Below are 19,164 nucleotides of genomic sequence, written 5' to 3' on the forward strand. Positions count from 1 at the left end.
GGGAGGAAAACCCTGAAAACCTCCCCTCTCTGAGACGAGACAGAGGGCAGTTTGGGTCTGGAAGGAGCTGGCCTTCGGGATTGTCACACTGAAATTATTTGATTTTGCAGGGCTCTTGGGCACTCCCGTGTCTGAGGCTCTGTGTTACTAGCTGCACTGGCCCCTGGCCACGGGATGTCTGGGCTACAGCAAGCCCTGGGCCTCTCTAGTTAATGTGGTAGACCTTGGAGGCATCATAGTAGGCATAAGTAACATAGTTCATGTTCTTTATGGGCCACCAGCAGTTGGGGTGGTAGTTGGCTGAGTAGGCAGGGGACTGGCATTGGACATGGCTGAAGAGTGCCTGGCTCCGGTCTGTAACCATGGTGGGCAGGTAGAGCTTGTCCAGGAGGTGGCCCGGCCAGAAGTTGTTGGGGTGGGTTAGTTGCTGACCACTGGACCTCTTTGCTTTCAGTTTCCTGGAAAATGGAGACACAAAAAAACCCAGCATGTCGGGACAGGACAGACACCTTCTCCGAGGAGCAAGTCGCTTGTGACCCAAGTGGAAATGTAGCCCTGTGTTAGGTGATTTACAATCACAGGTCTCATAACAGTGCGGTGAGGTGGGTTCTGTTTTCCTGGACCATCCTGGACCAGCCCAGTGAGGAACTCAGGCCTGAAGAGGTCACTGTTGTCTAAAGGGAAGAGTCTGCAACTCACATGCTGTCATTGAACCCTAGTGACAGCCTTGTGAAGTATACATACATGTACCCATCTGACAGCAAAGGAAGCTGAGGCCCAAAGAGAAAAGCTTTGACAAAGGTCATCCAACAAGGCAATGGGTGAACCAGGCATCAAATCCAGACTTCTGGACTCTTGGGCTTAGCCCTCTGACCATATGGAGCCTTCTTCAGGTGTATGGGACATCAACCCCATTTGTGCCTTGAGCTCCCTCCTGTTGGGAGTCTTGTACCAGCTTCCCCAGTGAGAGGCCCAGGCCCCTCCTCCAAGACCAGGCCAGCCCTCCAAACTGCCCTCCCTGCTTTCCAAGTCAGAAGATTACTACAGACCTGGTGAGCGCCTCAAACTCCTTGAAGCAAACTTTCTTGATTTTCTTTGGTACTTTCCTAGAGACGACAAGAGACAAGAGAGTCAGGTTTGCAAAGCCCTAGCTGGAAGGGACTTCTGCCAGCAGGGCGCAGACCCTGACTGTCCCCCATGTTCCAGAGGGTTGCACAGTACACTTGGGCTACCTATGTTGTTGTTGTTGTTGTTAAGTGCTGTCGAGTTGGTTCTGTCTCCCCTGCCCATAAGAACCCAGTATCATCCTGGCTTGTTTGTTGGGTGACTCTGAACAAGTCAAATTACTTTTCGAGCCTGGGTTTCCTCATTCCCTAGAATGGGGAGATCCTGGGGCCATTTGGAGAGATGCTTAATAAAGAATAATTAATTAATAATGTAATTATTGGGGGCTTCTGACTCCCACTTCTGCCAGAGGACAAGTTTGACAACAAAAACCTTGGGCCTGGCAGACTTCACGGATCTATCAGTGAAGTGCACGCTGTCTTCCCTACCCAGCGTGCACCTAGCCTCAGAACCAGTCCAATTCATTCTAAGGAGCCAAACAGAACCAGTGTCCACCCCTGCCTTAGGGGACTGCTCTCTGTCTTTTACAACTTATATAGCTGTGGTCTGTGATGATCAAGGTAACCTCAGGACAGGGTAGAACTGCCCCCTGGGGTTTCGTAGGTTGCTATGGCTCTATAGGATGAGCACTGACTATTAACCACAAGACCAGCAGTTCAAACCCACCAGCTGCTCCTTGGAAACCCTATACAGGGTCACTATGAGTCAGAACCGACTTGACAACACTTAACAATAACAACAATCGTTATAGAGGAGGCCAGGTGTGGTGCTGTAGGATAAACACAGGACTACTAGCCACAAAGTTGGTGCTTCAAACCCACCAAGCCACTCCTCGGAAATCCTATACTGGGGTCGGAACCAACTCGATGGCACTTAACAATCTCCACGGAAGCCGGCTACCACATCTTTCTCTCGCAGAGCGACTGATGAGCTCTAATTGGCCGACATTTCAGTTAGCAGCTGAGCACTTTAACCACTGTGCCACCAGGGCCTCCATGAGTCCACAGGGTGGCTTTGAATTGGAATCAACTTGATGGCAATGAGTTTGATGGTTTCCTCAAATGTGAACAAAAATCCCTTTCCCAGGCTCCCACCCACTTCCTGGATCCATGACTCATGACCCAGCTACCCGGCGCTGTGGGTTAGGAATCTGACTAACTACAAGGTCTGCAGTTCAAACCCACCAGCTGCTCCGAGTGAGAAAGATGAGGCTGTCTGATCCCATCAAGATTTACAGTCTTAGGAACCCTGTGTTGTTGTTGGCACCTAGCGCAGGAGCCAGGATTTGCAGAGGGGCATCCCTATTTCCCTAAAAAAGATTTTCTTTTTCATTTTCCTTTTCTTCTTATCCAAAGACCTAGAGGTTATCTAGATCGACCAGGTGCTGAGGTGCGGAGGCCCTGTGCTGGAGAAAGGTGCCAAGGGTGGGCTGACTAGTGAGTCTGAGTGTGTCAGGTGCCAAGCCCAGGGGCTGAAGGGGCAGTGAGGGGGCAGGAGGCAGATGATGAGAAGATGGGGGCTGAGACTCAGCTTGTCAGTCTTCATAGCCACGCTAGCCTTCTGGGACCTGAGCGGAGACTGGCTCGGAGGGAAGAGCTTGACGTCCGAGTAGTAGCCTCCTGGCTGACGGATCGGGCGCACCTGGTCTTCCAGGAAAATGATCTTATCTCCTGGGTACAGCAAGGCTGTCAGCAGCAAGAGAAACACAAGCCATTAGCCCCAGACCTCTTTTCCCCTGCTCCGCCTCCCTGAGACCAGGGGTTTCTGCCTTTCTGAGTTAACCAGCTGTCATCGAATCAACTCTGACAGGTGACCCCGTGCGTGTCACAGAATTGTGCTCCACAGGTTTTCTTTCTTTTTAAAAATTTGTTGTTGAGACTATACACAGAATATACATCAAGTCAACACTTTCTGCAAGTACAAATATTGTTTACAAACTTCCAATGTGCAAGCATTCTCGCCCTCTTCTTCTGACTTTTCCTCCCCCAGTAACATAAACCTCCAAAAAGCCCACTGCCACCAAGTCGATTCTGACTCATGGGTTAGTTTTTGAGGCTGTGAATCCTTACAGGAGCAGAAAGGCTCATCTTTCTCCCTCAGAGCAACTGGTGGGTTTGAACTATCAACCTTTCAGTTAGCAGTCCAGTGCTTATCCTATAGGCCACCAGGGCTCCTTAACACAAGCCCACTGCCCTCTAAATTTCCTATCCAATCTTTCAAGTTGCTATTGTCAGACAGGAAGTTCTTTAAAGAGCACACAGCTCAAGGCAAACACTGTTTCTAATTAACAATTAGAAACAATTGTTTGGTTTAAGGAGTCCTGGCAGTGTAGAAGTGGGTTAGACAGGGTTGGAATCTACCAGCTGCTCTTCCAGAGAAAAATGAGGCTTTCTGCTCCTGTAAAGATTTACAGCCTCGGAAACCCTCTCTAGGGCTGCTATGAGTCGGAACCGACTCGACGGCAAACCACCATCACCACCACCACTGGGTTAAAGAAGACTTCAGAGGATATTTTTGGTTTAAGTTTTAAAGATGGTCTCAGGGCTTTATGGCTCCAGGAAGTCAGGAGCCCATCAAAATTTAAGGTTCTGTTCTGCATTTTCTTCCTTTTTGATCAGGATTCTTCTATGGAATCTTTGATCAAAATGTTCAGTACTGGCAGCTGGGCACCTGGGCTCCTGGCAAAGGAGGCAGTTGTTCATGGAGACAGTTAGTCTCGTCCATATCTGTTTTCTGTTCCTAACTACATCTCTCTCTGCGTGCCAGGTGACTAAAGATCAATTGTTGTACCTTGGATGACCACTTGTGGACTTGTAAGATCCCCAGGCACTGGGTAACAAACTAGGAGGTAGAACAGAAGCACTAAACATGATATTCAGCCAATTAATTGGGAATTCCCATGAAACTATGACCCTAAACCTCCACCAGGAAACCAAATCCCATGTGGTGCTTCCCATAGGGATATTCAATGGCTGATTTTTCAGAAGGAGATAGCCAGGCCTTTCCTGCAGGGCACCCGTGGGTAGGTGTAAACTTCCAACCTTTGGGTTAGCAGACGATTGTACAAACCGCTTACACCACTCAGAGTCTCCTCTTCAGGGATCAAGGATGGATTTTTTTGGTTTGTTTAATAAAAATCACATTTTTATTTTCAAGTATTTTTTTTTTCTTATATGTATTTTTAACACTTTTTTATTTTTCAATCATCATAGATTCCCAAAAAGCTGCCAAGACAGTATAAAGAATAACTTGTATTTCCCACAGTGGGACATCATGGACATTACCGTGGAAGTGACAGGCAGAGACGTCTGATCTCTTCTCGCAACGGGGAGGGGGAGAAAGGATCACCATCAACAGCCCAAGGCGGCTTCCTATTAAGCTGAGGTCAGAAAGACCTCCAGCCTCCACCCTTTTCACCAATTCTAACACTCTCCCACGGCATTCTTACTTCTCTGCTGGGTCCCATAATTCATTGCACTGGACACACAGAACTCACAGGTAATATTCATGATTATGGGATTTATTAAAGCAGCTGTTGTTGTTAAGTGCTGCCAAGCTGGTGCAGACTTAAAACAACCCCTTATAGGGCTTCCAAGGCTTTACAACTTTGTGGGAGCAGAAAGTGTCCTCGGTCTCCCATGGAGCAGTCGGTGAGCTTGAACCGCCGACCTTGTAGTTACTGTCCAATGCTTACTGCATGGAGCCACCATGCTCCCTATTAAGGGTATTGTGGTTGTTGCTAAGTGCCGTCCTGTTGGTTCCAACTCGTAGCAACACTGTATAGGATTTTTGAGGAGCAACTGGTGGGTTTGAACTGCCTATCATGTGGTTCAAAGTCCTGGGCTGGTCCTACAGCACCACACCAGGAGTCCTATTAAGGGAGTTGTTGTTGTTGTTATGTGCAGTGGACTCGGTTCCGACTCATAGTGACCCTGCACAGAGTTTCTGAGGCTGTTAATCTTTACGGGAGCAGAATGCCTCATCTTTCTCCTGCGGAGCAGCTGGTAGTTTCAAACTGTGACCTTGAGGTTCGCAGTCTGATTCGTAACCACTACGCTACCAGAGCTCCTTATTAAGGGAGCAATAGGTTACAATTGAGAATCAGGAACAACTCAGGATATAGTCCTTCGGTCAGGACAGCTCCCGGCCACGCCTATTGGCAGGCTTTTCAGCCCCTCACACCTCTTGGACCTCAGGCAACACATAGGCAGTCTTCCTTCTTCGATGCATGGCAGCTCTCTCATTTCCTTTCTCAGGACTAGCCTCTGCCCTGCTCAGGCAAATGTTTCAAAGCTCTGTATCACCTTTGATAACCGCACTCCACAGCCTGAAGGTGCTCAGAGGCACCCTACTCCTCCAGCAAGCGTCTTGCCCAAAGGCACTCAGCTTTTCTCACTCCGAGGGCTAGGAAGTCCACCTAGTCATCTCCTGCCAAGATTCTGGTTCTTGTTGTTCTGCGGTTCTGCGGCCTCTGCTGACACCCGGGGTGTTCCACGTCTCTTTCCCTGTCTCCTAAGTCTAGGAGGTGCTTGGTAGTAGCAGCCCGGACCTAGCTCTTCTTTCTTGGTGGTAATGAGGTCTCCTTTTAGGGCTCTGGGATAGCTCAATTTTAAACCTAGCAGCATGGCAAAATTGGCCAATTCTCTAGTTAGGGTTCAGTACTAGACTGCAAACCACCTGGCCAGTTGTTCAAACCCACTTCTCAGAAACCCTACACAGGGTTGCTATGAATCAGAACCAACTTAAGGACACTTAACAACAACAACAACTCCTAAAAGGGGGAGCATGGTGGCTCTGTAGGATAAGTACAGACTGCAAACCACAAGGTCAACAGTTCGATCCCACTTGCCAACCCACAGGAGAAAGATAAGGCTTTCTATTCCTGCAAAGATTTTAAAACCCTCAGAAACCCTAGACAGGGTCCCTGTGAATCAGAACCGACTTCACATTCAAAAACAACAACAATCACTGCAAAAGTGCCATGCACCTTATTTGCATTATTAGCAAGCTGCCCAATCATTTTGGTGGGCCACAAGCACCTTATTTGTATAGTTCCACTCAATCATTTGGTGGGAGGTTACAATGCTATGGCAAGAAAGGCCATTTAAAAGTTATCCATCCCACTGCAGTTATGAATGATTGGTGTGTCTCCCCCAAAATACAGGTGAAGTACTGAGCCCTGTATCTATGAATTCAACCCTGTTTAGAAACAGAGTTTTCTTTGCTATGTTAATAGGGCATACTGGAGAAGGCTGGGTCCAGACAGGATCCCTCTGAATGCTAAGTATAGACCCACAGAGAGACTCCCAGGAATCACTCATCTACAAGCCAGGAGCTACAGAAGCTGACAGAGAAGGATCTTCCCTTAAGGACCACAGAGAGTGCACAGAGCCTCGTCCTGTTGACACCTGAATTTGGACTTCTCGCCTGAAGAACTGTGAGAAGGTAAACTCTGTTCTTTAAAACCACTCCCTTGTGGTATTTCTATGAGGAAAGGATATAAAATAGCAAAGCCCGCAACCCATTCAGTCCACAGGAGGGCAGGTGAGGGAGGCATGCAGGTAACCAGGGGCAAAGGCCACCACTGTCATGAGGACACAGCACTGCAGGGACCCTGGCCAGGGCTCCCAGGAGGAGTCAGCTGAGGGTCACTATGGAAACTCAGACTTGCTAGATGGCAGTCTCCTCTGTCTTGAGTTGGTGTCAGAGATTTTTCTCAGAAATGCGGATACAAAAAATCCCAGAGTCCCCACCTTCCTGCAATTATTTGGCAATGCTTATCTTCAGATGTGAACACATGACAGTCTCATGTCCTAGATGCAGCCATAGTAGGTTACACTCCAGATTGTTCAGACCGGTTAGCTGAGGTATGAGAGGGACTGTGCAGTAAGAGGAGGGAAGGAAGGGCAAGACATGCAACATCGACATTTTTGAAAACGTATACGACATTTTTGAAAACGTATACGTGGTTTTATTTTTTAATGTACATGATTTTTAAAGGTATGCTTGTGAAGTGATTCCATTTACTTAACATTCTATACATATAAAAGAAAGAGGAGGTTTTGGGGATTGAATTGTGCCCCTAAAGTTAAGTCTAAGTCCTAATCCCTGTACCTGTGAGTCCAATCAGGTGAGTCACAGTCATCAGGCCATACTGGAGAGGGGTGGGACCTTATAAAGGGGGATGTTGTTATTGTTAAGTGCCGTCAAATCAGTTCCGACCCATAGCGACCCTGTACAGGGTTTCTGAGGCTGTAAATCTTTACGAGAGCAGAAAGCGTCATGTTTCTCCTGTGGAACAGCTGGTAGTATCAAACTGCTGGTAGTTTCAAACCTTAAGGTTCACAGCCCGACTCGTAACCACTACACTACCAGGGATCCAAGCATAGAAAGCCACACACAGGGAGAAACCAGAAGAAGCAAATCTAGATGCATCAAAAGCAGGGGAGAGTAGCTTCCATGGGAAACCAAGCAAGACCCCGGGAAGGAAGCACAGAACCGTGTGTTTGCAGGCTACCACCTGCAGTATATTTTGTTCATTATAGCAACACTAAGGTAAATAAATGGCCACCAAAGTATCAATGATGTTAATTAGGGTGGGGGGGATTTTCATCTTCATGCTTTCAAAAGTTTAAAATGAGCAAATATTACCTATATTTAAAAAGTCAAAGAAGCAGCAATCAGTCTATATTCATTGGGGGGCAGGGTACCACCTCAGTGTTCTAGAATCCCGGCCCATGAGCTTGAGGCTTGTTGTCTGGGCCTCACAAGCTCCGGGGTAAAACCCACACCTGGAAACCATAGTATTAGAAGCTCCTTGAACGTCAGGAACCATGTCAGAAATCATGGCAAAACAGTGGTTAGGGACCAACCAAGCTGAAAGATGCCCCCACGGGGTCTGAAAGGCAGATCATAAAGACAGCTGAGGTTCCCCAACCTAGGGACTCTGGAGTTAGCAGAAGCCAGCCTTCCAGAGACTCAGCAGTGGCCCAGTGCTCTGGAGGGTTCAGAGGGGGCAATCTAGAAGAAAAGCTGGCCAGAGAAGCAGTCCAGGGTAGGCACAGCCCAAGCCAGGTGGTGTAAGTAGTAGGGAAGATGAGGCTGAGGAGAGAGGAAGGAAAGACAATCTGGGAAAAGCCAGAGTCATGAGATGACCTTCCCACTCAGTGTTCAGAGAGATGCCAACTGGGGGCTGCCTGCCAGAGGAAGGGTGCACTGTGCTTACAGGTGACAGTGACTGGCAGGGTGGTTCCCCTGTATACCTGAAGTCCCTGCCACATTAAACCCCTTTATAAACCTAAGGCCCTGTACATGGAGGTCTTATTTCCCTTCCCCGCCAGGAGCCTTAACCCTTTTTCAGAAAGCCACATGTCCCGGGATGGCCACAGTCCCTTCTTGCCCTGTTCCTGCAGGAAAACCTCTGCCCAGAGTACAGTGTGCTCTTCAGTGTTTTCAAAGTCCAAAGAAGGCGATGCCCGTTAAATTCAGTGGAGGCCACAGGTGTTAGCACAAGAGGGAAGGTACTCCCACCCCCCACTCTACCCAAAGATGTGCTCTAGTGTTTAGGCACAGAGCAAGGGTCTCAGTGGACAGATCTTCTGGTTTCCCACCTTCCTATCTCATTGTTCCTGGAAGAACTGGGAAGCAGGCCTGACCTTGAGACATGGCTTTGGAAATGCGCAATGCATCTTAACACTGACTGCGTATCAGAGCAGAACTGTGCTCCACTGGATTTTCAGTGACTGCATCTTCTAAACGGGATCACCAAGCCTTTCTTCCAAGGTGCTACCAACATTTCAATCAGCAGCCATAGCAGTTCCTATTTACAGCATTTGCACCTAGGCTACATCCTGGCCATTATCACTCTGCCAAACCTTCCTCTTTGAAATTGGAATTACTCTTTTTCAATCTTCCCTCACAAGATTGACTATCCATGGAGCTTCCTGCTCTAAATCTCAGCTCAACAAGCTCAGGGCTCCAGAATCCAGACCTCCCAACCTGGTGTTCTAGAAACCCTGTGTTCCTCCATTCCTCCTTCACTGCCTTCAATGTCAGCCTCCAGGGCCTTAGTTGGCAAAGAACCAGTCCTATTGTGCTCTGGGCACCTCTGGACGTCTTCCTACAGACAGCTCCAGAGTCCTTACCTTTCATGAGGGTGTCTTCCATCACTGGGAGGCCATGGGACTTACAGAACTTCCAGCACTGCAGGTAGGTCAGAAAGTTGTCCCTGCGGAACTTGTTGACCATCTCCCCCATGTTACCCTGGATGGTGGATGGGAGACAGTGCTCATCAAAGTGCTTGTTCCCGCTGCGCACCAGGCGGCATTGCTCTGCGTATTGGAGGGAGGGGATGGAGAGCTGCAAAGAGAAACAGGGAGACACACTCTTCTTCCCACCTTTCTGCATCTGGCTGGAAGGCAGGGGCATCTTCTTTGCCCACAAGAGCCGTAGGGCTGACTAATCACAACTGTCACAATTGTAAAGATCGAAGTTTTGTAACAAACACAGGGGAGGAGTTTATAATCTTACAGTCCAGAAACAGAGGACCCTAGGACCATCAAGGAAGATGAGCACAAGTGGAATGTGGGACCCTATCCAGAGAAATAGCGACACCAGAGATGGAGGCAGAGTTGGGTACATGGAGGACAGCTGAGGACTCTAGACTCATGGAAAGAGAGGGTCTGAGCTGGAGGCCAGAAGGCAGACTTGCAGAATGCGCCCTTTGGTGGTGTAAATTATTATATATGCCTGCGTGTTTAAAAAAGAGATAAAATGAATAGAGAAAAATACTGTTAACTGATGGTACATGGTTGGAATTATAATCATTGTAATGAAACAAAGTATACGATTTGTTGAATGTAAAACTGATGATCCGCCCTGTAAACTTTCACTCAATTCACAATAAAAACTTATTTAAAAAAAAAAAGACCCATAAGCTCAGTGGCAAAGAGTTCCAGGTGTGGCTAAAGTCTAAGGTCAGGGACCCAGGAAGTCATCCACGGCCAAGGTTGCCCAGCATAGCTCTGAAGCGGCAGTGCACGTGACCCTGGGAGTGGGTCCCACCCTTTGATAACTATATGACACAGTCATCCAGATGCCTGGAGGGAGGCTTCCAGAGTTTGACTGCTTGCAGCCCCCTTCAACCTTGAGGGGAAGCCACCTGCTAAGACTGCAGAGCAAGGTCAAAGTGGTCTGGGGGCTGGTTCCCCACTGTGGCCTTTTTTACTTTTTACAAAGAGAGACATGTAAGCTTTGAATACAAGAGTCAGCAAAGTAGAGCCCCATAGGCCAACCCCTGCTGTAACATTTTGTGCTTTCTTGGCATGGAACTGAGTCAAATCTTAATTGACAGAATGCTTACAATACCTGACATCTTATAATGTGCATTGTACATATTGTTGTGGTTTTTTTTTTTTAATGTTTTATTGTGAATTATGTGATAGTTTACATGGGAGAACATTAGTTTTACATTCATCCTATCATATATCATTTCATTGCCATGGTTACAATCCCCTCCATGCATCATCAACCAACCAAAGGGTATACCCTGCAAGCCTGCCCTCCTCCACCCTCCCCCCAGTTGTCAGCACACAGCCCCTCTCTCTCTCTGGGTCTAAAGTCCTCAGCTGCTCCATCTCTCCACGTCATCCTCTCTGCCTCCATCTCAGGCATCACTGCTTCTCTGGGTAGGGTCTCGCTCTCTGCTCTTCTCCGTTGATGGTCCTAGGGACCTCCGCTCCTAGACTGCAAAGTTAATCACTCCCCTCCTTGCTACAGAACATCTACCTTTACATATCCAACCCTCACAATCAGTCCTGATAACAGTTATTCACTATTATGTCACAGGAGACCTATCCGCATCTCCTTTCATCAGCCCCGGCCAGACAGATTGAATACTACTCAGTGGAGATTGTTATTTTTAAGTGCCATAGAGTTGATTCCAATGCATAGCGACCCCGTAGAGGGAGGGTTTCCAAGGTACAGCTGGTGAGCTTGAACCACTGACCATGCAGTTCAAATGACTTTGTAGTCTGACGCATTACCCTACAGCACTACACCAGGACTTCACATTATATGTATATTGTTGTTGTTATGTGCCATGGATTCGGTTGAGACTCATAGAAACCCTGTACAGGGTTTTCAGGGCTTTAAATCTTTATGGGAGCAGAAAGCCTCATCTTTTTTTCCCACAGAACAGCTGGCTGTTTCGAACTACTGACCGTGAGGTTAGCAGCCCGATTCGTAACCACTGAATGTATAGATATACATTTACCATATAAAACCCTACGAAGCACAGTTTTACTCTGAGACATATGAGGTCACCGTGAGTCAGAATCAGTCCCTTTGCAACTGTTGTTTTTGTGTTTGTTTTGTGTGGCACTGTGGGTTAGTGCGCTGGACTGAAAAGTCGGTTTGGACTGCAAGGTCGATGGTTCAAGCTCATCAGCTGAAACAAAGAGAAACATGTAAGGAACATCCTCAGAAACCCTACACAGGGTCACTATGGGTCGGAACCAACTCAACAACCAGACTGGGTTTATATACAAATGTATCATAAGTATAACTGTTGTTGTTGTTAAGTGCAGTTGAGTTGGTTCCAGCTTATAGTGACCCTGTATGTGCAGAATAGAACTGCTTTGCAGGGTTTTCAACGCTGTGACCTTTCAGAAGCAGATTTCCGGGACTGTCTCCTAAGGTCCTGAGATGGGTGTGAATTGCCAACCTTCTGGTTAGTAATCAACACTTACCATCTGTGCCACCCAAAGGCTCCATACTTGTATGTAGTATTGGGGGGCTTCATAAACTTTATGGGAAAATGGATTGAGAAGATAACAGAATTAACCGCAAACTTCTGAAGCCCCCTGGCTTTCTGTTTAGGATGTATTTGTATATGGCAGTATATTTCATTACCACCTGCCCCTCTTCTTGAGAGCGGGACTGTTTGGTTCACTGCAGCCCTCAGAAGAGTGCTTGGCATATCACACACTCTCAATAAGTCTTTCCTGGATGAACTAATTCATCCAATCCATCCTTTCCCTGTTCCTTCACCATGCATTTCTGGGGGTGTCTGCTCAGTGCCAGGCCTCAGGCCACACACACAGACAGGTTCTAGCTCTGACGAAGATCAGTCCTGGTCTGAAATGCAAAACACTAAGAGTGAGAAAGGGGGACTTGATCCTTTTGGAAGTGTTGTCTTATTTCAATGTTCACAAAAAACCTGCGAAGCAGAAATTCTACTTCTTATGCAGCTGAGGGATAGGGGGTTTTGGGGGTCGTTGTCAAGAATTTCCCAGAGAGAACACATGAGCAAGCATGTAAGCTTGCGGGCGACCACATTGCTCTACTGGTGAGTGGAAGAGGGGGAAAGGCAGCAATGACTCCTATTGATCTGGAGATGAGAGAGAGAAGGGGAAGGGCTGGTTGGTCCGAAGTGTGGTGAGACCTGGGGACACCTGATCTTATGGACAAGGACATAGCCACAGAGGGCTAGAGCTGAGAGTTAAGCATCTAGCTGATATGAAGTCAAGGGAGACACACAAGAAAGCCCAAACTTGCAGATGGTGCCCAATTGACCTCTACTAAAGCTGGATAGTGAATAAGGAAGATCATAGAAGAATTGATGCCTTTGAGTTGTGGTGTTGGAGGAGAATACTGAAAGTGCCATGGACTGCCAAAAGAACCAATAGATCTATTTTGGAAGAAGTGCAAGCAGAGTGCTCCTTGGAGGCCAAGATGGCTAAGCTTCATCTCTCATACTTTGACACATTGTCTGGAGAGAACAGTCGCTGGAGAAGGATGTCATGCTAGGTAAGGTGGAGGGTCAGAGAAAAAGAGGAAGACCCCCAACGAGATGGATCAGCCAGGTGACATCATTGATGACATCAAGTGTGACGGCGGTAGTGAGGTTGGCCCAGGATCAGACATTGTTTCATTCTGCTGTGCATGGGGTCGCTATGAGTCGGTTCCAACTCAATGGCACCTGACAACAACAACAACAAAGGAAGATTTAATTTTTTTTTTTTTTTTAAGAAAGGAAACAAGTGTAAATTGCTACAATTTGATGAACTTGACCTATACTTATGGATGTAGCAGCTCAAAATACCAACAGAGAGGGAAGGAGTCTTCACATCAAGTATCAATGCTATCCCCTCTGTACACAGGGTAAAGAGGGATGGGCAACTTAGACATTGGCTATCTAAACTGAGAGGGTGATAAAGGCATGAAGTGACTGGCTTCCAAGTTTTCAAGAGGGAAGTTAGTTTAAGTGTGTGTGCAGGAAGGTAGAATCCTCACTGAATAGTTTTCATCTTGTTTAGATGGATCTGGTGAAAAGAGATGGGGATAAGATGCTTATAATTCAGTAATGTTATCATGACTAACTGTCACAACTGTAGAGGTAGAAGTTTTGTAACAAAAACAGGGGAGCAGTTAATCTTACAGTCCAGAAACAAAGGCCCCTGGAACCGTCAAGGGAGAAGAGCACAAGCAGAATGCGTGACCTTATTCAGAGAGGCAGCAATGTCAGAGATGGAGGCAGAGATGAGGACTTGGAGACAGGGAGCAGCTGAGGACTCTGGACTCATGTAAAGAGAGGGACTGGGTGCTGGTGGCCAGGAGGCAGGCTTACAAAATGTGGCCTTTGGTGGTTTAAATGGTTATGTGTTCCTGAGTGTTTTTGTGTACATCTCCCCACACCACTCCCCAAAAGAGCAAGAGTGAATGGAAACGAATACTGTTGAATGATGATGTACAGAGGAGATTGTAACCATTGCAAAGAAATGATAGTATAAAGCCGATGTTCTCCCAGGTAAACTCAGTTCACAATACAAACTTTTAAAAAAGAATTCCCCAGAGACCCCTGCAGCAGGAGGTGCATAGGATTTTGCACCTGGGCCTGTCTGGCCAAGCCCGCGCTCCTGCCTTCGGCTACGGGGTACCTTGTGCAGCCTCCTCCTCTCACGGTATCGCTTGCCCACGTCCTCCATCTCCTCCAGCGTCATGGGCCGCGCTTCCTGCTGCAAGTTGACCTCAGGCACTGTCAGCAGATCCATCTTGTGAGGCTGCAGGGTCAAGCTTCTCTTTTGCTTCTTGAGTGGACTCTCTGGAAAGATGCTGCTTCTGGCTGAGCAGACACCTGGGGATGAAGTAGAGAGACAAAGGAAGGCAGAACTCAAAGGGCACTTAGCCTGAGTTAGCCAAGCACTTTACCTCCGCTGGTCATGCAGAGCTAGGCTTCCCTCTCAAGTTAACTCACCTGCCCGTGTGTTCATTCACTCAGGGTGTCTATTCAGACCTGCCACAGCCTCCCTAACCCAGGCCACCTGCTCTCCCCCACTGCCTCCTCAGTCTCTACCATCCCGTTTCCACCAGATGGCCACAGGAGCTTAACTGCACAAGCACCTCACTGCCCTTCATAAACCTCCCTAATGGTTTCCCATGGCATTCAGACTAACCCCCAAACTCCTTCCTTGTCCCCACCTGACCCCATCTCCTGCCATGCACCTTTCTCTCACTCCTCCACTGCAGCCACTGGAACCCCTACTGCCTGGGATATCTGTGCCACTGTGGCCACAGGTGCCCAGAATGCCCTTTACCCAGCATCTGCCTCGAGAGGCCTTTCCATCCCATTCAAGTGGAGAGCCCATTTTGGCCCTGCTGCCTTCTAGTTTTGACTTGATAGGCAACTAACTCAATCTTTGAGCTTCAGAGTCTTCCTTGGTAAAGTGCAAAGAGTAACCCTGACCTCAGAGGGTAGCGGGGGAAGAAGAGTAAACAGAGATGACAAACCTCCTAGTGGTCCCATAGGACAGATTAGAACTGTCCCCAGATGGTTACCATGGTTGTACATCTTTATGGAAGCTGACTGTCACAGCCTTCTCCCGTGGAGCGGCGGGCAGGTTCTAACTACAGACCTGTTGGTTAGCAGCTGAGTGCTCAACCACTGCACCACTAGTGCTCCTAAAGGAGGTCAATAGAGAGATCACTCTTCCAGTCATCTGGGAAAGCACGTGGAAGAGAAACTGAGATAACACCACAGGCCCACAAAAAGCACCCTACAGGGTCCCACCTTCTCCATAGCTGCTGCCCTCAAACACTCAGCTGCCCCTAGGCAGAGCACCAGTTCCCAGTTACAGTGGGGCCAAAGGAGAACTGGACCCTGGAGGGCTTTCAAGAACTGATTTTCAGCAGTGGATCTCTAGGCTTTGCTTCCAACGTGCCTGAGGGTAGGCACAAACCTTTACCCTTTCGGTTAGCAGCTGAGTTTTACCACCCAGACACTGGTTCTGAATGAGAGGTTTTAGTTAACTTTTGATCAATAATACCTAGACCACATGCAAATGAATGCATCTGGAAAGGCTTGCTAAATGTGGGTCAGTTCCCACTGGGTCAGTTCCCACCTATCTGGTCGGTTCTGGTTGGTCAAGACCACCCTTTGAAAATCTTCCTGGAACGTCTCTGTAGGTGCTCCTAATTCCAGAGGCTTGGCCACCCCATACACAGTTCATCCAAGTTGAAGAGCATTGTCAGAGGGGGTGAAGGGGTTGGGGGTTAGCATACATACTATCCCTTGTGACTGGCAGGCTTTTCCTCTGCTGGGCAGTGCACCACTGCTTGTAGGTGTTGGCCAGGATATCCGTTGTAATGTTGTTGGACTTCCCCAGAGAGCTGAGGTAGACCACTATGTCTTCCACTTCCTGGTTATTCAAAGGCACTCCCACCTGAGGACAGAGGAGAAGCCCCCAAATGCCTGCCAGCCAGGCCCCACCAGCCCTTATAGAATCATCCATGGTCACCCCCTCCTCAGATGCAGGGTCCTTGGCACAGAGCGCAGAAACCCCATGCATTCCCTGAACACATTCTGCACCTTTGTCAGGAGCTACCTGCAGCCTTGAAAAACTCTTACTCCTCCTCCAGATCCCATCCAGACCTGTATGCCTCCATCTTTTTAGTGTGAACTTACTTCTTCTCTCAGCCCCCACCCCACTTTGTCTCCATCTCAACGACAGCATTTACCAAGCTGAATCTGAGTACTGATTTCACATGCATATCGTCCTTGTCTAAAGAAGAATAATCACCTTCTCTTACCTGAAAGAAGACAGGATCAGAAATCATCTTTTAAGTATTCTTTTAAGGATGGCAAGCAACTTTTGAGTAGAATGCTTGTCAACCATATTAAATATTAAAAACAACAACAACACATAACTGTGTTCTTCAGTTTCTTAAGACACTGTCACACAGCTCACTGAATTTCCCTTAAAGAGAACCAGAACCCTCCTGGAACAAATGGAATTTATATATATTTATATTTGGTTAGGAGTCCTGTATGGCACTGTGGGTTAATGAGCTAAACTGCAAGATCGGTTTGAACCGCAAAAGCTGAAGTTCAAAAGCTTGGAAACCCTATACAGGGTCACTATGGGTTGGAACCAACTCTACAGCACTTAACAACAACAACATATTTGGTTATGATAACGAAACCAAAAAACCATAACAAAACCTGTTGCTATCAAGTGGACCTAAGGAGCTCTGGTAGCGTAGTGGTTACGAATTGGGCTGCGAACCTTAAGGTCAGCGGTTCGAAACTACCAGCCGCACCGCGGGAGAAAGATGAGGCTTTCTACTCCCGTAAAGATTTACACCCTCGGAAACCCTATACAGGGTCGCTATGGGTCGGAACCGACTCGATGGCACATAACAACAACAACAACAATCAAGTGGACCTATTATCGACTTACAAGGATTCTGTAGGGTAGAGGAAAACGGCCCCAAGGGTTTCCCAGGCTTTCATCTGTTAGCAGACTGCCACATCTTTGTCATGTGGAGCAGCGACTGGTGAGTCCAAACCACCAACCGTTCAGTTAGGATTTGAGAACGTAACCAGGCTCCTTAAAGGAGTAAAGAATTTTTATCCTTTGAGTCACTGTGTAGCACAAACCATTACACACTCAGTTGCTAGCCAAAAGGTTGGTGGTTCAAGTACACCCAAAGGTACCTTGGAAGAAAGGTCTGGCAATCTACTTCTGAAAAAAATCAGACACTGAAAAAACCCCTGTGGATCACAATTCTACTCTGACACACATGTTCACGTCATAAAACAATAAGGTGGAAACTACTAAAGATGCAAAACCATAAAGATACAATCATCTGCTTCTTAGAAAAAAATTTTTTTAAAGTTTTTATTGTGAATTATGTGGGTTTACATGGGAGCACATTTGTTTTACATTCATCTTATCGTGTTTCATTTCATTGTAATGATTACAATCCCCTCCATGCATCATCAAACAACCAAAGGGTACACCCCCACAGGCCTGCCCCCGTGGCGGTCAGCAAACAGCCCCTTTTCCTCCTTAAGTCCAGTGTGCCCAGCTGCTCCGTCTCTCCACATCACAGTCTCTGCCTCCATTTCTGGCATCACTGCTTCTCTGGGTAGGGTCCCCACTCCGCTCTTCTCACTTGATGGTCCCAGGGACCTCCACTCCTGGATTGCAAAATCAGTCACTACCCTCCTTTTGTTATAAAACATCTACCTTTACATTTCCATGTGGAAATGTAAAGGTAGATGTTTTGTAACAAAACCTCACAGTCAGTCCTGATAGTAATTGTTCAGTATTGTACCGCACGAGTCTTATCCCCATCTCCTTTCATTAGCCCTGTCCCAACAGTTTGGAAATCAATCAGTGAAGAGTCTATCTTCCCCTGCCCTGTCTGGAACTAGGCTCCCTCTTGAAAGCTTGTAAGCCAGTCACTTCTTGCCTTTATGTTGTTGTTGTTATGTGCCGTGAAGTCGATTCTGACTTATAGCGACCCTGCATAGAGTTTCTGAGGCTGTAAATCTTTATGGGAGCAAAAAGCCTCATCTTTCTCCTGCGGAACAGCTGGTAGTTTCAAACTGCTGACTGTGAGATTAGCAGCCCAATTTGTAACCACTACGCTACCAGAGCTCCTTTACAGCCCACCCATTTTGGGTAGCCAGTGTCTAAGTTGCCCATCCCTGTCAACCCTGTGTGCCAATAGGGTGGGAATGATCCTCACTGTAAAGATCTGTTCCCTTTTTTGAGCTACTACATCCATAAGTATAGGTAAAGTTCATCAAATTATAGTGGGTTACTCTTTTTTCCCCTCTTTCTTCTTCTAGTCGAGTTCTGATCATCCAGCCATTGAAGCCCTGTCAAGTGGGTACTATCTACAAGTATGGGTGTTCTTGTGCATCTCCCCTCACTTCATACCAGTTGGATGCTTCACTCTCCGTTCTAGTCTTCTGTGGCCATGTCACTGCCTCTGGGCCCAGGAATCCCCGGGTCTTGCCACACTGCTGGCCAACCGGGTTTCCACCCAGGTTCGCAAGACTCTATTGAATGTGGTTGGACTTAGCTCCCAACTTCATTGCTGGTCACCAGCCATACCACATGCCTGCTTGTGTATTCCCCTTGAGTCTTAGTCTTGGAAGGGGTTTGTCCTGAGGGGAACTGATCAGTTGCCTTGATGGCTCCTGGGCAAACAGCTTGTTTGTTCTTGTAGTTGTCAATCAGACTACTGTTAACTGTTTTTGATTTTTCCTGCCGATCTTTCTTTTACGAAGTATCTTGTTCTTCTAGCTGCTCCAGGCTGGTCCACTTGTCCTTTCAAGTGGAAATTTCCCACCTCAGACAATTCTGGATGGGGTTCTGGTTTCCAACTATGGTCTTATGCTAGCCCCCTTTAAGGTATTTCTATCAGTTATAGGCTGAAGATGGACTTACAAGCTTTCTATTGTAATGTTTCTGGCTATTCCTTTCTCTCCCCCTCCAGTGTCTATTTTACAATGGTAGGCAAGGGAAACCAAGATTCAAAAGACAGCCAAGCATTTTAATTATTCCCCTCTTTTACCCATTCAAACCATGCCTCAATCCCTGTATCCTGGAGCCCTGTTGTTCCAAGGTTGTGCATACATCATTTACCTCTGTCCCACTTAGCCCAATGCAAACCTGTCTAACTGTTCTCCCATCTGCCTTGTTCGTCCATTCCCCTCCCCCTTCTTGTGTATTGAAAACCCCCACC

General features: G+C 47.4%; 1 protein-coding gene across 1 annotated transcript in view; it reads right to left on the reverse strand.

Moving 5' to 3' along the window:
* Positions 1-205: 205 nt before the first annotated feature.
* Positions 206-19,164, reverse strand: part of EFCAB12 (EF-hand calcium binding domain 12) — a 40,591-nt gene continuing 21,632 nt past the window's right edge. Inside the window, exons 4-9 of the mRNA XM_006868683.1 lie at positions 15,689-15,845; positions 14,064-14,260; positions 9,270-9,483; positions 2,657-2,810; positions 1,050-1,106; positions 206-458 (exon numbers count right to left, since the gene is read on the reverse strand). Coding sequence (XP_006868745.1) covers positions 206-458; positions 1,050-1,106; positions 2,657-2,810; positions 9,270-9,483; positions 14,064-14,260; positions 15,689-15,845 — 1,032 coding nt within the window. The remainder of the gene's footprint in view (positions 459-1,049; positions 1,107-2,656; positions 2,811-9,269; positions 9,484-14,063; positions 14,261-15,688; positions 15,846-19,164) is intronic.

Source organism: Chrysochloris asiatica, unplaced genomic scaffold (assembly GCF_000296735.1).
Source record: "Chrysochloris asiatica unplaced genomic scaffold, ChrAsi1.0 scaffold00121, whole genome shotgun sequence".
NCBI lineage: Eukaryota > Metazoa > Chordata > Mammalia > Afrosoricida > Chrysochloridae > Chrysochloris > Chrysochloris asiatica.